This window comes from Nipponia nippon, unplaced genomic scaffold (assembly GCF_047370975.1).
Source record: "Nipponia nippon isolate SJK-2023a ecotype South Korea unplaced genomic scaffold, ASM4737097v1 scaffold_2, whole genome shotgun sequence".
NCBI lineage: Eukaryota > Metazoa > Chordata > Aves > Pelecaniformes > Threskiornithidae > Nipponia > Nipponia nippon.
Window position 1 is genome coordinate 51755467 of NW_028262336.1, and position 14654 is coordinate 51770120.

The 14654-nt window shown below is 43.9% G+C and overlaps 1 protein-coding gene across 2 annotated transcripts in view; it reads right to left on the reverse strand.

The window, feature by feature from the left end:
- SHROOM2 (shroom family member 2) overlaps positions 1–13678 on the reverse strand; it is a 124955-nt gene extending 111277 nt beyond the window's left edge. For both annotated transcript variants that reach the window (XM_087758304.1, XM_087758303.1), the window contains exon 1: positions 13386–13678. In XM_087758304.1, coding sequence (XP_087614430.1) covers positions 13386–13604 — 219 coding nt within the window. In that variant the 5' untranslated portion in view covers positions 13605–13678. The remainder of the gene's footprint in view (positions 1–13385) is intronic.
- Between the last annotated feature and the right edge of the window lie 976 nt (positions 13679–14654).

Here is a 14654-nt window from a genome sequence, read left to right on the forward strand (position 1 = left end):
GCTGAAAAAGGCATAACAACGTTTGGAGCTAGGGACAGAAATAGCAGAGCAAGAGAAACTGGTAAAGAAAGATTTTGTCTGTTGAGTTCAGTCCAGAACCACTCAAGTGAGGAGAGCGATAAGGGATGAAGACTTTTAGGTAAGACAGAGGTAAAACTGAAACAGGTTAAAGGAAATTCAGAAAAGGCTGGGACCAAGCCCTGGAAAGAAGAGGCAACTACAACATGCTCCCTTCAGGAGCTGGAGACTAAGTTCTTGAATCTGACATATCTTTGGCAGCAGAGAAACCAAAATCTGAAAGGCAAGGTAACCCAGTCCCCTTCTAGTGTTGACACCCACAGGAAACAACCACCTATTGTTGCTCCTATTAGTTTGGAAAATTGCAGTTCAGTTGATAAAATTACATGGATGCCACTAGGATGCCACATTTCTTTTGTCTTCTCTATAAAAAAAAAAAAAAGTAAAAGCAACTAAACACAAAAACTATTACAAGAATATAAAAGTTACAGAGGAAATCACTCTGTAGAATGATTTAAGAGTTCTGTAATTAAGTGTTATATATACAACCCTAGCCCACACTCCTCACAAGCATACATGATAACATGCCAAATTTCATGGCCAAATAGCACGCTTTCTCCTTCCTCTCATCGATTTACTGCAAACAAGAATTACCGTCCAGTGCCTAAAGACTGATTGGTTCTGCGGGTGGAGGGAAGCTGATTTTCTGGACACTGACTGCAACTGTGTTTTAGAAGGTGGAAGCCAGTCTTATTAACAGAGTCAAACACATCCAGGAATAATTTTCCTTCAAATGTTCTATAACAGTCTAGGTCAAGATGAAGCTCTCCAGTGACCATGAAGTAGTTAAATTAGCACTGAACTGCTACAAAAAAAAGTTAAATCAGAAATCTAAAAGAAAGCTTTTCAGTCCAAAGTTCAAAAACATTTTAAAAAAGTAATAATCCCTAGCAGTGTGTTATTAAAAGGTATACAACCAATTTTTTATTTCACAGCAAAACAAGCTGCACAAAAAAGTCCTCACAGAAATGTCGCTAGAACTCGAAGAGAAGAAAACCTGGCCATAACAAACTGCAGCGAGCATCAACCAAATATCCCAGAAAATTCCAAGCCTTTACACAAAGAGGTACCCACAACAGATGCAGACCTAGTTATAATGTGTCATGACTTAATTTAGTGTTCATTTAGTGAACATGCTCTCCCAGATTTTCATATGTGAAGTATTTTTTGGTAACAAAAAATTAAACCAAACAAAAATGTTTTCTTTTTACTCTGATCTTAGTAACAGTTAGTGACCATTTTGTCCTCGGAAGAGGGGTAGATGCATTTTTTTGAGAGTACAGGATGAAGAAAGAGTATAGGTATAGATTCAGACTGCTCATTAATGAAAACTCTGAAGTTGTAAATGCTTATCTCCCGTTTTCTGAAATTACTTCCAAACTTCAAATTAATTTTCACTGCAAGTCAGCTGGACTACAGCCTGTAAGTCACTGTGGGGCGTGTGACTGTACACCATGATGTTGCCACTCCCTGCTGCTCATCTCCACTCCCTCTAATCGGCTAATTAAATTGCTCATGCAACATTTCCCCAGTCAGCTTTCAGCAAAATAAACTAGGTTGCTAAAGACCGACTGTTTGCAGCACTGGATTTAGGATAGAAAGTCTACGCTAGCCCAACACCTTTAGGTTGAAATGCAGGGCAATTGTACCAATCATTGATACAATATATTGGAGCAAACAGTAGCCTCCAATTAGTGCTGGTAATGTGCAGATGAAGAAACTACATTTTTAAGTTTGTCTGCAATTAGAAGAAACCATGTACATGCTCCCTTCATTCTGCTGAAACTTGTATCCTATGTTATCACCTTAGACAATGATGATGAACCATAAATTCACCATCAGCCTTCTAGCCACTGATAGTATATTTCTATCAAGGAGCTGTAAGTAGGTCAGACATCAGAAATTGAAGGAAATTCAAGTGGTCAGCAAGGACATGTGTTTTGGCTACAAAATGTATTTCCTTATGAAGCTTTATTGCTAACAAATGTTTCAAATCTCACAGATTCAAGCGTCTGGCTGACCTCTCATATAAGAAGTCCACATTACATTTTTTTTTTCCTCCCACTCAGGTGCCAACAGCTTGTCTCACTCCGTTCATCTCTTCTACTTTTCTGAGGCACTGACAGCATTTGTGCATTTTGGGTATGTAGTGGGGTTTAATTTTGTGAAAAGAGATCTAATTGTACACTTCAATATATTATTTATGATGAATGCTGGAGATACACAAGCACAAAGTATTGTTTTCTGTTGTGAAGAAGGATTTACTCTTGACAGAACTGCACAACTATAGCATTTAAGACAACTCTTTTTATGTACCCCTAGGGTTTCCACATATTTGGGCTCTGAGTTTTACTGGAAAGACTATAAAGTCTTTGTCACCATAATATTTCAGCACTTCAGTATCAGGTCTGTTTCATGAGAAACAGACTCCTGTGAAGTCAGGAAATATTGTTACTCCTATTCAACACCAGAGACTAAGGCAAAGATGCCATACAACCCCACACAGGCACACAAGCACCCTGTGGCAAAAGAGGTAATGTACTTACTTACTAGATCTCCCAATTTCCAATTCACTAACATTTCCAGTTCCTTGCTTCTCACAGGGTTCTGTGTTGAAGCTTTGCAAACTCAGACTCGTCACTGGTTTCATGGAACCAAACCACCACCAAAGCACCTCTCCACCCTCACATTTTAATCACCTACACCTTTGACATAACAGGTCACGGCTACGATATTTTTTAAGATGACAATTTCCTTAATCAGCCAGAAGAAATTCAGTTGAGCAACAAAAGACTTGCCTTACACCCCTCCCTAACATCAGATTAAGCAATCACAGAAACTCCTCAGGTCTCCAAGGTGTCAGGAAAGGCGCAGCCCTCCTCCCTGCTCTTGACAGCGATCTCCCCCAGCAGTCAGGAAAAACATCAAGTTCCCAGAAGGTGAAGACTGTAGAAATAAAATGTATTTTGGTAATAAATCACTGTAGTTTTAAGTTTTAGAAGCAGGGGAGCAAATTGTTGAGTTTTACCTTTTACAAAACAGAGGAAAGGAAAAAGCATAGGAAATATAAAAGTTCTTGCACGTACTAAGAATACATAGTCTAAAAGGGGAAAAAAGTTTACGTTAGAGCTTTAAAGTTCTGCCCTACAGATTTTTTAGAAAGCAGAAATAACATTATGGCATTAGAGCTGCATTTAAGAGAATCCAGTATTTATATAACATCTTCCAGCCTCAAAACAAGATGCTGCTTTTTAATTTTACAGAAGCCTTTATATTTAGAAATAAAGGCGCCTGACCAAAACAGTCATGTAAGAAACAGATTACAAATTGTTTATAAAAGCTAATTTGGAAAGTGTTCATTTCTCTTAAATCTTGACTTAACTACTAATTATATTTAACAGATACATAAAGCTTCACGTTTTCCCTGTTATCATCTTAACATTCTTTCCATATATAAACACCCAACAAAACACTACCTTATGCCAACAAAGTATGTTTCCACCTTGGCAACACAATACGTTTCCATCTTTCTTTTATTTAAATGAATGACTATGAAATGGATGTTTTGCTATTCCATTAAAAAAAAAAAAGCAGCTGCATATGTCTCTCATGAAAATCTAATGTCCTCCTTTCTTCTGGATCAGCAAAGCATGTATCTGTAGAGGGGAGAAAGCAATTTACAATACTGTAATGATTCCATTATCCACAATCCGAATACTCATCAGGAGTTGGAGAATTCGGTATATCAGATATCGGCCAACTAGACACCCACAAACTCATTTTTGCATCTAATTTGTTTAAGAAAATTAACACAGTGATGACTAACTGATACTGTGTAGGAAGCGTTTCGCTTCCCTTACCATGAAATCATGTTTCTATGATACTATCCTAAAAGATGGTAGTATTTTACTGAAAAATACACAGCTTCCACATAAAGTATTGTTACCCCTAGCAGTAACTTTTTACAGTATTCACTGAATCAAATCAGAGGTTTGTTTCCTAAAGAATGCTGAATAGTTTATATGTTTTTGGGAAACTGGGAGATACTGCTTTGTTTCATAGCTTATGTTGGAAGCTTTCAAAGCAAGTGTGTAACAACGTATGTTTTATCTCAAGAGACAGAAAAAATCCAAAATAATCTGGTTTTATAGCTTTGTGAAGAGATTTTGAGAACAATCATCTATTTTACTGAAGAGGAAAAGTACTGAAGCTGCAATTTCAAGTACAGCAGTAGGTACCTGTGCTTCACTTTGGAACAAATTTATTGTACTATCATGCCCCCCATTGATAGATCTCTCCCTGCTTCAGCTATTCAGGCTCGACTGCAAATCCGTTACAGAGAGAATATAATAGAAGGACTGAGGATGAAGAACTTGTTACTCTAAAATTGAAGTGTCTGGCCATTTTAAAGGGCTCTGGATTTTGTTTCAAGTAAGTTTCACTAACACTTGGATATTTTTCCATTTAAAAGAAAAAGCATAACTTATAATGAAGTTAATTAAAAAAGCCCTCTGAATTAGTTTCATCAGGTTATGCTACAGTTTCAACCTACAGTTTCAAAACCAAATTGAATTCAACTTCACACATCAGCAAGAGCATTCTTACAATCTCTCCCAAACTGCTGAGATAACTGCCTCTCTGCTACTATCAGAACATTAAATACCCTGTTGTTGTAGATGACACAAACACACAGCAAAGGACTAGACTACTGTGAGTACAGAAACGGTCTAGATCTCAGAAACAAGGCTGACAGAACAGCTAAGAGCCTGGAGCAAAGAAAGCATCAGATAAGGCCACCTACATCCACAATAACAAGAGGACTCTCGATCATCATTCATCTTCCTTCTGAAAGGTCATTCAGCTAGAAAAATGACTGCAAGAACGGATGAAATGGCACTGTTACTAACTATCCAAAAAGATACAGCCTCTCAAGCGCGGCAGTAGAGTTCCCCATATATTCCCTATTTCCAGCTTTCAGTCACTGAGACTATTTTTTGCCCTTTGTAACACCCTTGAACAACAGGCCACTCCACATCCTTCAAAAACCTCTTGACTAAGTAAAGTTCTTTAGAAACTCTGCATCTAAGCAACATGACAATATATTTCCTAACCCATATATCAGACTTGATGGATATGGGTAAAGAAATAGAAGAATTTAAATATTTCAGAACCTAATAATTTAGAAATGGAGAGAGAGATTTAAAAGGGCAGAAAGCAGGGCTGGTGGCAGAGGGAAAGGCTTCCTTTCTATAAGGGGTGAGGCAGGAGAAGTACAGGGACACAGGACATGAAGCCTTCCCCGCAGCGCCAATGCTACTGTGCCTTCGCCTCAACAGTTTACAGCTTTTGGCTGATTTTGCCATTTCATCGGGGTTCAGAAGAACTTTGAAATAACCACCTCTTTTCTATCATCAGACACTCTACTCCGTCTGTTTCTACTTTAAGAGCCAACCCAAGAATAGTGTACCTGACAAAAGCTATTTAGTTTCTCAAGGTAGCAATTTGCTGCATTTCCAGCATTTACCAGTCAGTCAGCTCTTTCTGCCTTGGGGAGTTCGACACTCCACAATGACCCTCAGGTACATGCAAAGGCCACTAAAAAGATCTCCCAGTAACTTGTTACGTTGCAGCAGCCATTCTGTTATCTTCATGACCTGACCTGTGCTTACCAAGAATGCTCTGAATTAAATAGAGACTGAATGCTGATACTGCATTAACTTACAGGGAGTGGAAGGAGGTTCTCTCCTAACTTCACAAACGTCGTCGTCCTGAGTAGGTTATGACTCTCCCCCTGGTAAGCTCAAGAAATCAAACTGAAAAGCTATGTTCTTGTGATGTTCAGAAACAAAGCACAATCGGCGAAATAAAGAATTTTCTGATAGTTTGGAGTATAGCCACACACACTGCAAACATGCAGACAATCTTGCTTGAGCATATTTCATCTTACTACAGGTGCCTACATAGGCATCTAGGTACGTACCGAGGAAGCACGGGTTTCCTCAGCTTCTCACACAGCTGACAGCAAACAGTAGGCACCTTCAGAAAGCAATTCAGAGCACTTAAATCATGTCTAATTTAAACACTACAAATCGCTTTCCAGAAATATCTACTTCTATTAAACATCTAGCTTAAGTCTGGGTGAACACCACCAAAAGCCTGCTGCTTGACAAAGCATAAATAAGGGATACACACACATTCTACAAGTACATTAAGTTGAATTTAAAAACTGGTTACAGTTCAAAACTTTGTAGACATTTCCTGTCACTGAATGAACGTATTTAAACAAAAAGCATTCAGTGACCCGTTCCATAAACCTTAAATTCTGTCTTGCTCTGATTTGACCGTATCCGTGTACAAGAAGTACAAAAACTAGAACTGCTAAAAATCCATCACCAGAGTGGCAACACTATTCTTGGAGGGGGGGAACAGCACAGCACACCTGCTGCATAACCTCTAAGAAACTGAAAATATGGTGCTATGTGGAATTAGAAAGCTTCCAAATTTGTTTCTTATCTTAAAGCCAAAAAAAATCCCAAAGCCAAAAAAAGCCCCCAAAACACAAACCGAAAACCCCAGAAAGACTTTCAGAACTTTTACAGGGAGGCATCGGTATATATATATTTAAAAAAACCTTCAATTGACCTTATATCAAATAGGCTCAAAACACAGACAATAGAAAGCAAGTTTGCAAAGATTAAATGGATGAAGTCTCAACTGTGACAATGTTTACTTTAGTCCTCTGGGAAACTCGTCATGCACTGTATCACTTAAACATACAGCAAATAAAAAAATCTGCTTAATTGCTGCGACCTATCTTGAACTTCTGTAATAAAGTGACCCACAAAACTAGATCCATATCGTGTTAGGTATTCTCTATATAGATTACAAATACATAAGAAGACTAAACAAAAATGGTTTTCGTCAAGAACAAAAAAGCTGATGTATGTGATGTAATATTGGCTTCATTACTATTAAACAATTTTCTCTATCTATTCATGACCAGGTTTCATTTCCCATTTACCTTGTTCTTTCCACACTCCCATACTTTAAATATTCATTAAGCAGGAGAACACACAATGAATCAAGTTCTACAGGAAAAAGCATATGGAGTCCATTGAGTAAAGCATATGTAGCATGTGCATAAACACCACACAAGCCCACCTTGTTTTTTCCTCTTAGAAAAGAAAAATACAAGCAAGATGGATAGCTAGGTACTAAATGGCATTACTGGCAACCCTCTGACAACAGCAAGCAGTAACTAGAGGTCTCTTGCTGGTCTTTTATTTTTATGCTAATGCCTATGGTAGCATCCAAAATTCATACTGAAAAGCGGCAACAGACACTAACAACAAAAGAAGTTTAAATTGTCCTTTAAATAGACTAAATTAATAAACATTCAAATGGGCAATCCTGCTGTCTAACTCTTATTGCAGTAACTATTCCCACAAAACACACCAATTCCTCTGCCAGACTCCACAGACATGAATGTTTTTCTTTGTATTTTGTTCTGAACTAAAAAATCATGATAGATTTGACAGTTTTTGCCTAAGTAGCTAGAATGGGGAAATGCAGAGGAGAGAAAAACAAGCAGTTTGGAAGCAACCAGTATTTCCAAAAGTTAAGTTTTCTTGTGAGGAAGTTTCTTAGTTCTGCTTTTAAACAGAGCATTCCGACTCCTTGTCAGGAGGATTTTTGTCCTGAAATTAGTGTGAAATGCACAAAGGAAAACTGCAGTTTCAGGACTGCAAGCACACACATGCTGTTTCTTAAGTCGCACTCTCACACCGTTGACTTCTAAGCATGTAACTCACCTCACCTGAAAATTCTCGAGTCACAGGCCTTTTAACCCATCCTCTCATTTCAACTCCCTACAAACACAATTTGTAGATCACCTGGAGCAATATCCAAGACAGCTTTAAAATGCAATTTCCAATACTGGTGGCATTTCAACTGTTAATGCTCTTGCCAAAAAAAACCTCTCTTAAGCTTCAGACTTCCACAGCCAGACCTTTTACACCACATATGACTGTGGTGAGCTCCACTCTGCCAGTAAATTAACAGTCATAATAAAGAGCTCATTCAACAGCCATTAAAGTGCTGAAGTTGAGAGCATTCGCTTCATCAATCAGCTTACCAAAGTAAAAAGCAATAATATGTTCTTGCATTAAGGCAAAACAACTCCTCTCTTCTAGTAATCGAGACCTGGGATCCAGCAACCAAACACAAAGGTAAACACCACTCAAAACAGTTTCTATAGCACTGGAAAAAAACAACTTTTAACATATTTGACAAGGAAGAAAGATAAATAGCTACATGATACTATTTTAGTCCTAAAACATTCATTCTAATATGTAAACATTTCCTAAAATTTCTCAACTATCAAATGTAACAGTACAAAGAAAAGGTCTAACTCAGACCAATCTTTCCCAAGCAGTAAAGCCCTCTTACAAGTTAAGAAGTTGAATAAAGGTTTCAAAAGAAATACAGAATGTGATCTCATACATTCTTTTAAAACTGCTGGTTAAGATAGACGTTCAAATTATGGCCTGTACAGCTCAGTAATTTTGCTTGTTGTTTTTGATGACCAAGAGAATATGGATAGAAAAACAAATAGAATGAAAACTCCTTCATGTGTTACCTTTCTAGAACCGAAGGAAGCCAACGAAATTTGTCAGGCTGTGGAGACCTGGATTAGGACTCTCCTTCTCAGCCACAGTACAATGGCTCCTAATAACTCATAAATCAGCTGTTCACACAAATGACTGCATTTACATTGAAGTGGTCAGTAATTTCCCAGGATTACCATTAAATGCTGGTTGTCTGGACATCGAGCTTCACAGCCAAGCTTAAGAATAGTTAACATCTATAGCAATGCAGCTCACCTCAAACACCTAACTTGAGGGAGGCAACTGTTATTTATGTTTGAAAAGGTCTTTTTTTGATTCATTCGTATACAGCACCATTAAAGCTTTTTTTCCTCTAAATATTGTTGCAATATAGCAATGCAAGTAATTGCTTTTAGTGATATGTTATAAGGCCAAAGGATAAAGAACTACTTAAATGAAAATAGTAATCACTTCACTTACTACTGGAATAATAAATTGATACAAGTCACACAGAGAAATCCTGCAGCCAATTAATAGAGAAGCATTCCTTTATACAATTTAAATAACTGTTAGGTTAAACAAACTACAATTCACATCTAACCATAGACAGGAGCACATTAGGAAAGCGCAACGGAATAAAGAGAAATAAACAAAGGTTCAGAGTCTGTCCCATACTGCTTCTTCTTGAAAGACAGCACGTCCAGCTGGGGCATGAATTCAGCACTGATTCAGGAGACAAGAACTGTATCTACTAAATCAACAACACAACTTCTTGCAACAGCCCAGGTTTCACTTGGAAATCTTGCCGAAATACCAGCCAAGCCCAGCCTTGATTAGCCTGCAATGAGATCATAGCTTCAGGAGGTATGGCTGCAGGCCCTTGTAAAGCTGATACTAAAGAGAAATTTATTTAAATGATACATCAGTCTTTCTTGAAACACATAAACTATAATGTTTTCATATTTATTAACGCAATAAGGATAACACTGACTGCAGAACAACTTCAGAGTTCCTAAGGATATTGTTAGTACAGGAAGCGGTGACTTTCTATCCATCACCCGCAATCAATGCTGTGACTGACGCTACAAGTTGTGCATCTCAGATAAGGGTAATTTTTGAAGTAAAAGTAATCAAGATAATGCAGCTATGGGAGATTTTCACAAGATTCACACTTGAGTATCTTGACTTTTCATTTTCATTATTTCCAGTAAGATCTTCCTCTTCAGCATTTACTTTGTTTCTTTAAAAAGAGGTAAAAATAAAGTGAGGCTTGTGAGACTTCTAATTAAAGTCCTCAAAGTTGTCATTTCACCTTCTGTTGAAATACACATGTTGCTATAAAAAGCAAATCCTTTCTTTCAAGATGTCAAATTAGGCAAGAACAAGCTGCCTTTGGGCAATTTTTTTGGAATGTTATCACACGCACACATGCAGAGATCAGAAAAAATGTAAAGCAATTTTTTTAAAGGGACATGATAAAAATAATAGTAAGCAACACAACAACAACGCTAAAAGGCTTAAATATCCTTAAGTATTAGCAACACCACTTGCACGTGGGTGGGGCAAGTTTCAGACCAAGCAAGCTGTATCATGCACTGGTTTTCTCTGTGCCTATTGCGGCAACAACAAAAAAGGCAAGGGAGGAAGGAAAGGAGGAAAAAAGAAAGAAAAAAAAAAAAAAAAAGGCTTGTGCCTGGCAGGTGAACTTGATATTCTACCTACCTGGTTCAGTACTATTGTACTATTCCTCCAAGTCTTATTTCAGTTACAGATGGAAGCACTCACCCCACAAGGGCAGGGCAGGGCCCACTATCAGGCACCAGCACTTTCCCTCCGGAGGTTCCAGCAGCTGAGCACACGCTTATCCCCCTGCTGAGACTGGACACGTTTTCTCCTCTTTAGCATGCCTTCCCCTCCCTGATTATTGGTAGCTTGGTGGATCAAAGGACACTCTTGTTTTAGTTGACTAGATTTCCAGCTAATAAATTCCCAAATAGTGTTTGCAGCTCTTCTTGCCCTAGACTCCCCCTCTTAAATCTCTTACAACAAAATTTCCCTTCCTGTCAGCAAGTGAAATAGCCACACAACCAGAGAAACTAACACCCGAGAGGCATGCTACACAGAAACTGCTGCAAAACGAACAACATACACTTGCTCACTAATTTTTCAATTATAGTATTTTCTGGTGCTATTTTTCAGACAGTTATGGTAGTTGTCCCATACATGCTAAGGAAAGCAGGAAATATTTACATCACAGACTTCCCAGCATTTACATAAAGGTGCAAATTTCTTCAAAAGCTGGTCTTGCTTTCAAGACAGCAGTAAGCAAGGAGACAGGCAGAATTTTAGAAATCCTCCTTAAGTAGCTGCTATCTGAGACTCCATTCACACCTTGTCACATTCCTCTCCTTAAAAAGCAGCACTTGGCGTCATCCATCCTCACTTCCCCAGAGCCGCTCTGGACTAGAGCAAGTCAGAGCTCCGTAGCCAGCTCACACTTAAGCACAGTTTGAATCCACAAAACCAGGAGTTTTTCCACATGTAGAGGTAACCCACTGGACCAAATCCTTCAGGATTTCTCGGATCCCCCACTGCCCAGACACCAGCCTGCCCGAGAAGGGATGGCACACACCACAGGGAGAGGAGAAGGGCAGGTGGAGCAGCATCCCCTCTTCCGTGGCAGCCCGGCGATCCCCACGTGCGCTCGGGAAGCGGACAACTCGACTTCAGGGGTCTCTTCAGCTGAGACGAGACAAACTTTACATCTCCTGCTGCAAGGAGGAACTGTTTTAACCACCCGGTACTAAATTATTCTTCCCAGTAGCTTACCACCACCACAAGCAGTACAGAAAAAAAAAAAACAAACACCACCAAGATGGGTGGGCCAAACCAAGAAGATTTTGCAGCTAAAGGATTAGAGTCCTGGGGACATGAGGGACACGAGCTCCAGTCCCTGGTTTCAAAACGAGTTCTATACACTTGCATCCAACAACGGCAAATGAAAATACACTCCATAATTTAGACCCAAGGATCCAGGTCGTCTCTTCTTCCTATGTCAGCACCAATGGACCCAGATTTCTCTTCCACACAGCAGCACAGTTTCAGGACGTATCAATGCTGTGGTTCCACTTCATTATTCCTTTGCAACAGACCCAGTTTACAAGCTTCCCATCCTCAGACACTTCTCTCCACATACCACAGCCACATCCTCATGCCACAAATACTAAGCCTGTTACTTAATACCTAGGTAACGTTATGAATAAGTATCACTGATCAGTCTTTAGATGTAGCACTTATTAGCCATTACCAGAAAGGTGGAATTATTTGATCTGACACTTGATAGCTAGTACATACAGAGTAAGCAGCTCTTTTCTCCTTTCCTCAAACACTCCCAGGTTTGATATTCTGTAATTCAGGGCACTGGTAAGAGGCCAACAGACGCGCAGTCATTTTTCAGCATATACATCTTCTGACACTGACTGTTGTTCCTTGAAAAACAGCAGTAGGGAAGAGATCTAGAAAAAGATGGTTTCAAAAGTCCTAACTTGCAAAGTCCATAATGCAGTTGTTTCAAAAGTGGGAGAAGGGAACCAACTGGACAACTCACAATGAAACCAAATGAAAAATAAGATTGGAAGAATTTCTGCTGTGGATAAATCAGGAATTGTTGACCTCTGACACTCTCTGTGAACTTCTAAAATGGGAACAGGCAGAATCCACAGGACCTGAAGGCAAAGCATATATATCTTTCCCACAGATCTTGAGCAAAATGTGCTCCGCTAATGTGGATTTTTTTTCCCAACTACATATGGATCTATTTTAATGTGTTTTCACTGTGCAACAAGAAAGCTGTCTTAACAGCAACACCCAACAATTACTGGAGACGGGGGTTCTTAAGTCGAAATACACCCAAATGAAAAACATTTTCAAGAAAACGTGATGTATTTCTTTAACTCATACCCAATACACTAAGATTAAAGCTGTGAGTATACAGGGACATACAAAAAAAGCAATGAGGAGAGAAAAAAAAAAAATAAAAGGGCAACCAGAAAGTGCATATATACCCCGGAGCCTCCCCCTCCCCCCGTCCTGGGAGCGTGGATTTGGTCACTATCCACAAGACCTTTTGTCTGAAGGAGGAGGGAGATACAAAAGGTTACCCTAATTATTTTGAATCTGTAAGCGCAACGGCACCGGAGAAAACCCAGCCTCAGAGCCGGGGGCTTCGTCTCCGTACGCACCCGCCTGCGCCAGCAGCCCGGAGGGCGGGGGGGGGGGGGGCGCAGCGCAGGGTCTCGGGGTCCCCCAGCCAGTTACCAGCGCCCGCAACGGCTGCGCCGGGCTCTTCCCGGGCAGGGAGAGCGACCAGAAGCTGCATCGGCGCCGAGCCGAGCGGCTGACGGCGCCCAACAACCTGTTGCCCCCAGACCCGCTGCGGTGCGCCCGGTGCCGGCTGCCCCGGCACCCACGGGCACCCGCTCCCGGCCGCTAACGGCCGCCACGGGGCCTTCAGAGCGCCGCCCGAGGGGAGCCGGCCCGGCCGCACCTGCGCTGGGGCCGCCGCCGCCGCAGCCGCCCAGCCCCGCGGTGCGCCCCGGGCCGCGGCCGGGCCCGCTGCCGCCGCCGGGCTGTCACCGCCGCGGGCACGCCAAAATGGAGCCGGCCGGACCCACCACCCCCGCCCGCCCCGGCGCCTCTCACCTTGGTGATGATGAGGGGCTCCCCGTGCTCTCGTCCGCCCTTCAGGGTGAAGCCCCAGGGGGCCCCGCCGGTCAGCAGCACCTCCACCAGCTTGTAGCCCTCCGCTGCCCGCTGCTCCACCATCACCACCACCGGCCCCGGTTCCACCAGCACGGCGCCGAGCCGCGGGTCGCCGCCGGCCAGCCGCTCCCGCCCGCTCCGCAGCCCCACGTCCTCCATGCAGCCCCCGCGCCGCCCGTCGCGGCCGGGGCTCGCCTGCCTCTGCCGGCCGCTCCCCGCTGCGCGCCAGCCGGCGGCAGCCCGCGGAGCCACCTACCCGCCCCGCAGCGCCGTCCGGCCCGGCCCCATCGGCGGCGAGAGAGGGCTGCTCCCGCCCGCCCCCTCCTCCTCCTCCTCCTCCTCCTCCTCCTCGGCAGCCCGCGGTATTGTCTCACGCCGAGGCCAGAACCGCGGCGGGGGGGCGGCTCCAACTTGTGGCAACTTGGCGGCGGGGCAAACGCCGCCGAGCAACGCGGGACGCCGGGAGAGGCGAGGCGCGGCGCCCCCGCCTCCCGCCCTCCCTCCTCGCCCCGAAAAGAGGGCGAAAGCCGCTCTCCACCGAGGGCTCGCCCAGCGGGGGAGCCGCTCGCCCCTCCCCAAAAGCGGGCAGCTCCGCAGCGCGATCCCCCGGGCGCGGAGGACGGGGAGAGCAGGGCAGCCCCGGGCCGGCCGCCAGACAAAGGCGGCGGCGAGAAGGTCCGTGAGCCCCGAGTCACCCCGGGGCCGGGGCCGGGGCCGGGGCCGGGGCCGGGGCCGTGCCTCCCCCGCCCCGCCACTCGCAGGGGCGGCCGCGCCGCTCCTTCACCCCCCGTCCCCAGACAAAAGCGGCGAGCAGGTGGAGGGAGGCCGGCCGCCCCGCTCCGGCCCCACGGCAGCGGGGGGGAAAGGGGCTGCCGGCGGCTGCGGCCTCACCCGGCCAGAGACGCCCCGCCCTCGCGGTGCCAGGCGGCGGGGGGCCGCGCCGCGCCGGCCGGGGAGAGGCGGGGCGGCCCTTGCCGCCTCGCCGCCGTGTGCGGGGAGGGCGGCCGGCAGGGGGAGGGTTAAGCGGTGGGGGCGACGGGGCGGGAGGAAGCCGGGCAACATGGAGGGCAGGTCAGGGGGCCGTCGCGGCGGGAGCCGAGGGAGGCGCTTGCTCCCGGCCGTTCCCCGGCCCACCTGTGGGGCGGGAGGGGCCCGCCCGCCTCGCTCTCCCTCCGAGACCCTCTAGCGGCAGCCGGGGGCGAGGCGGGG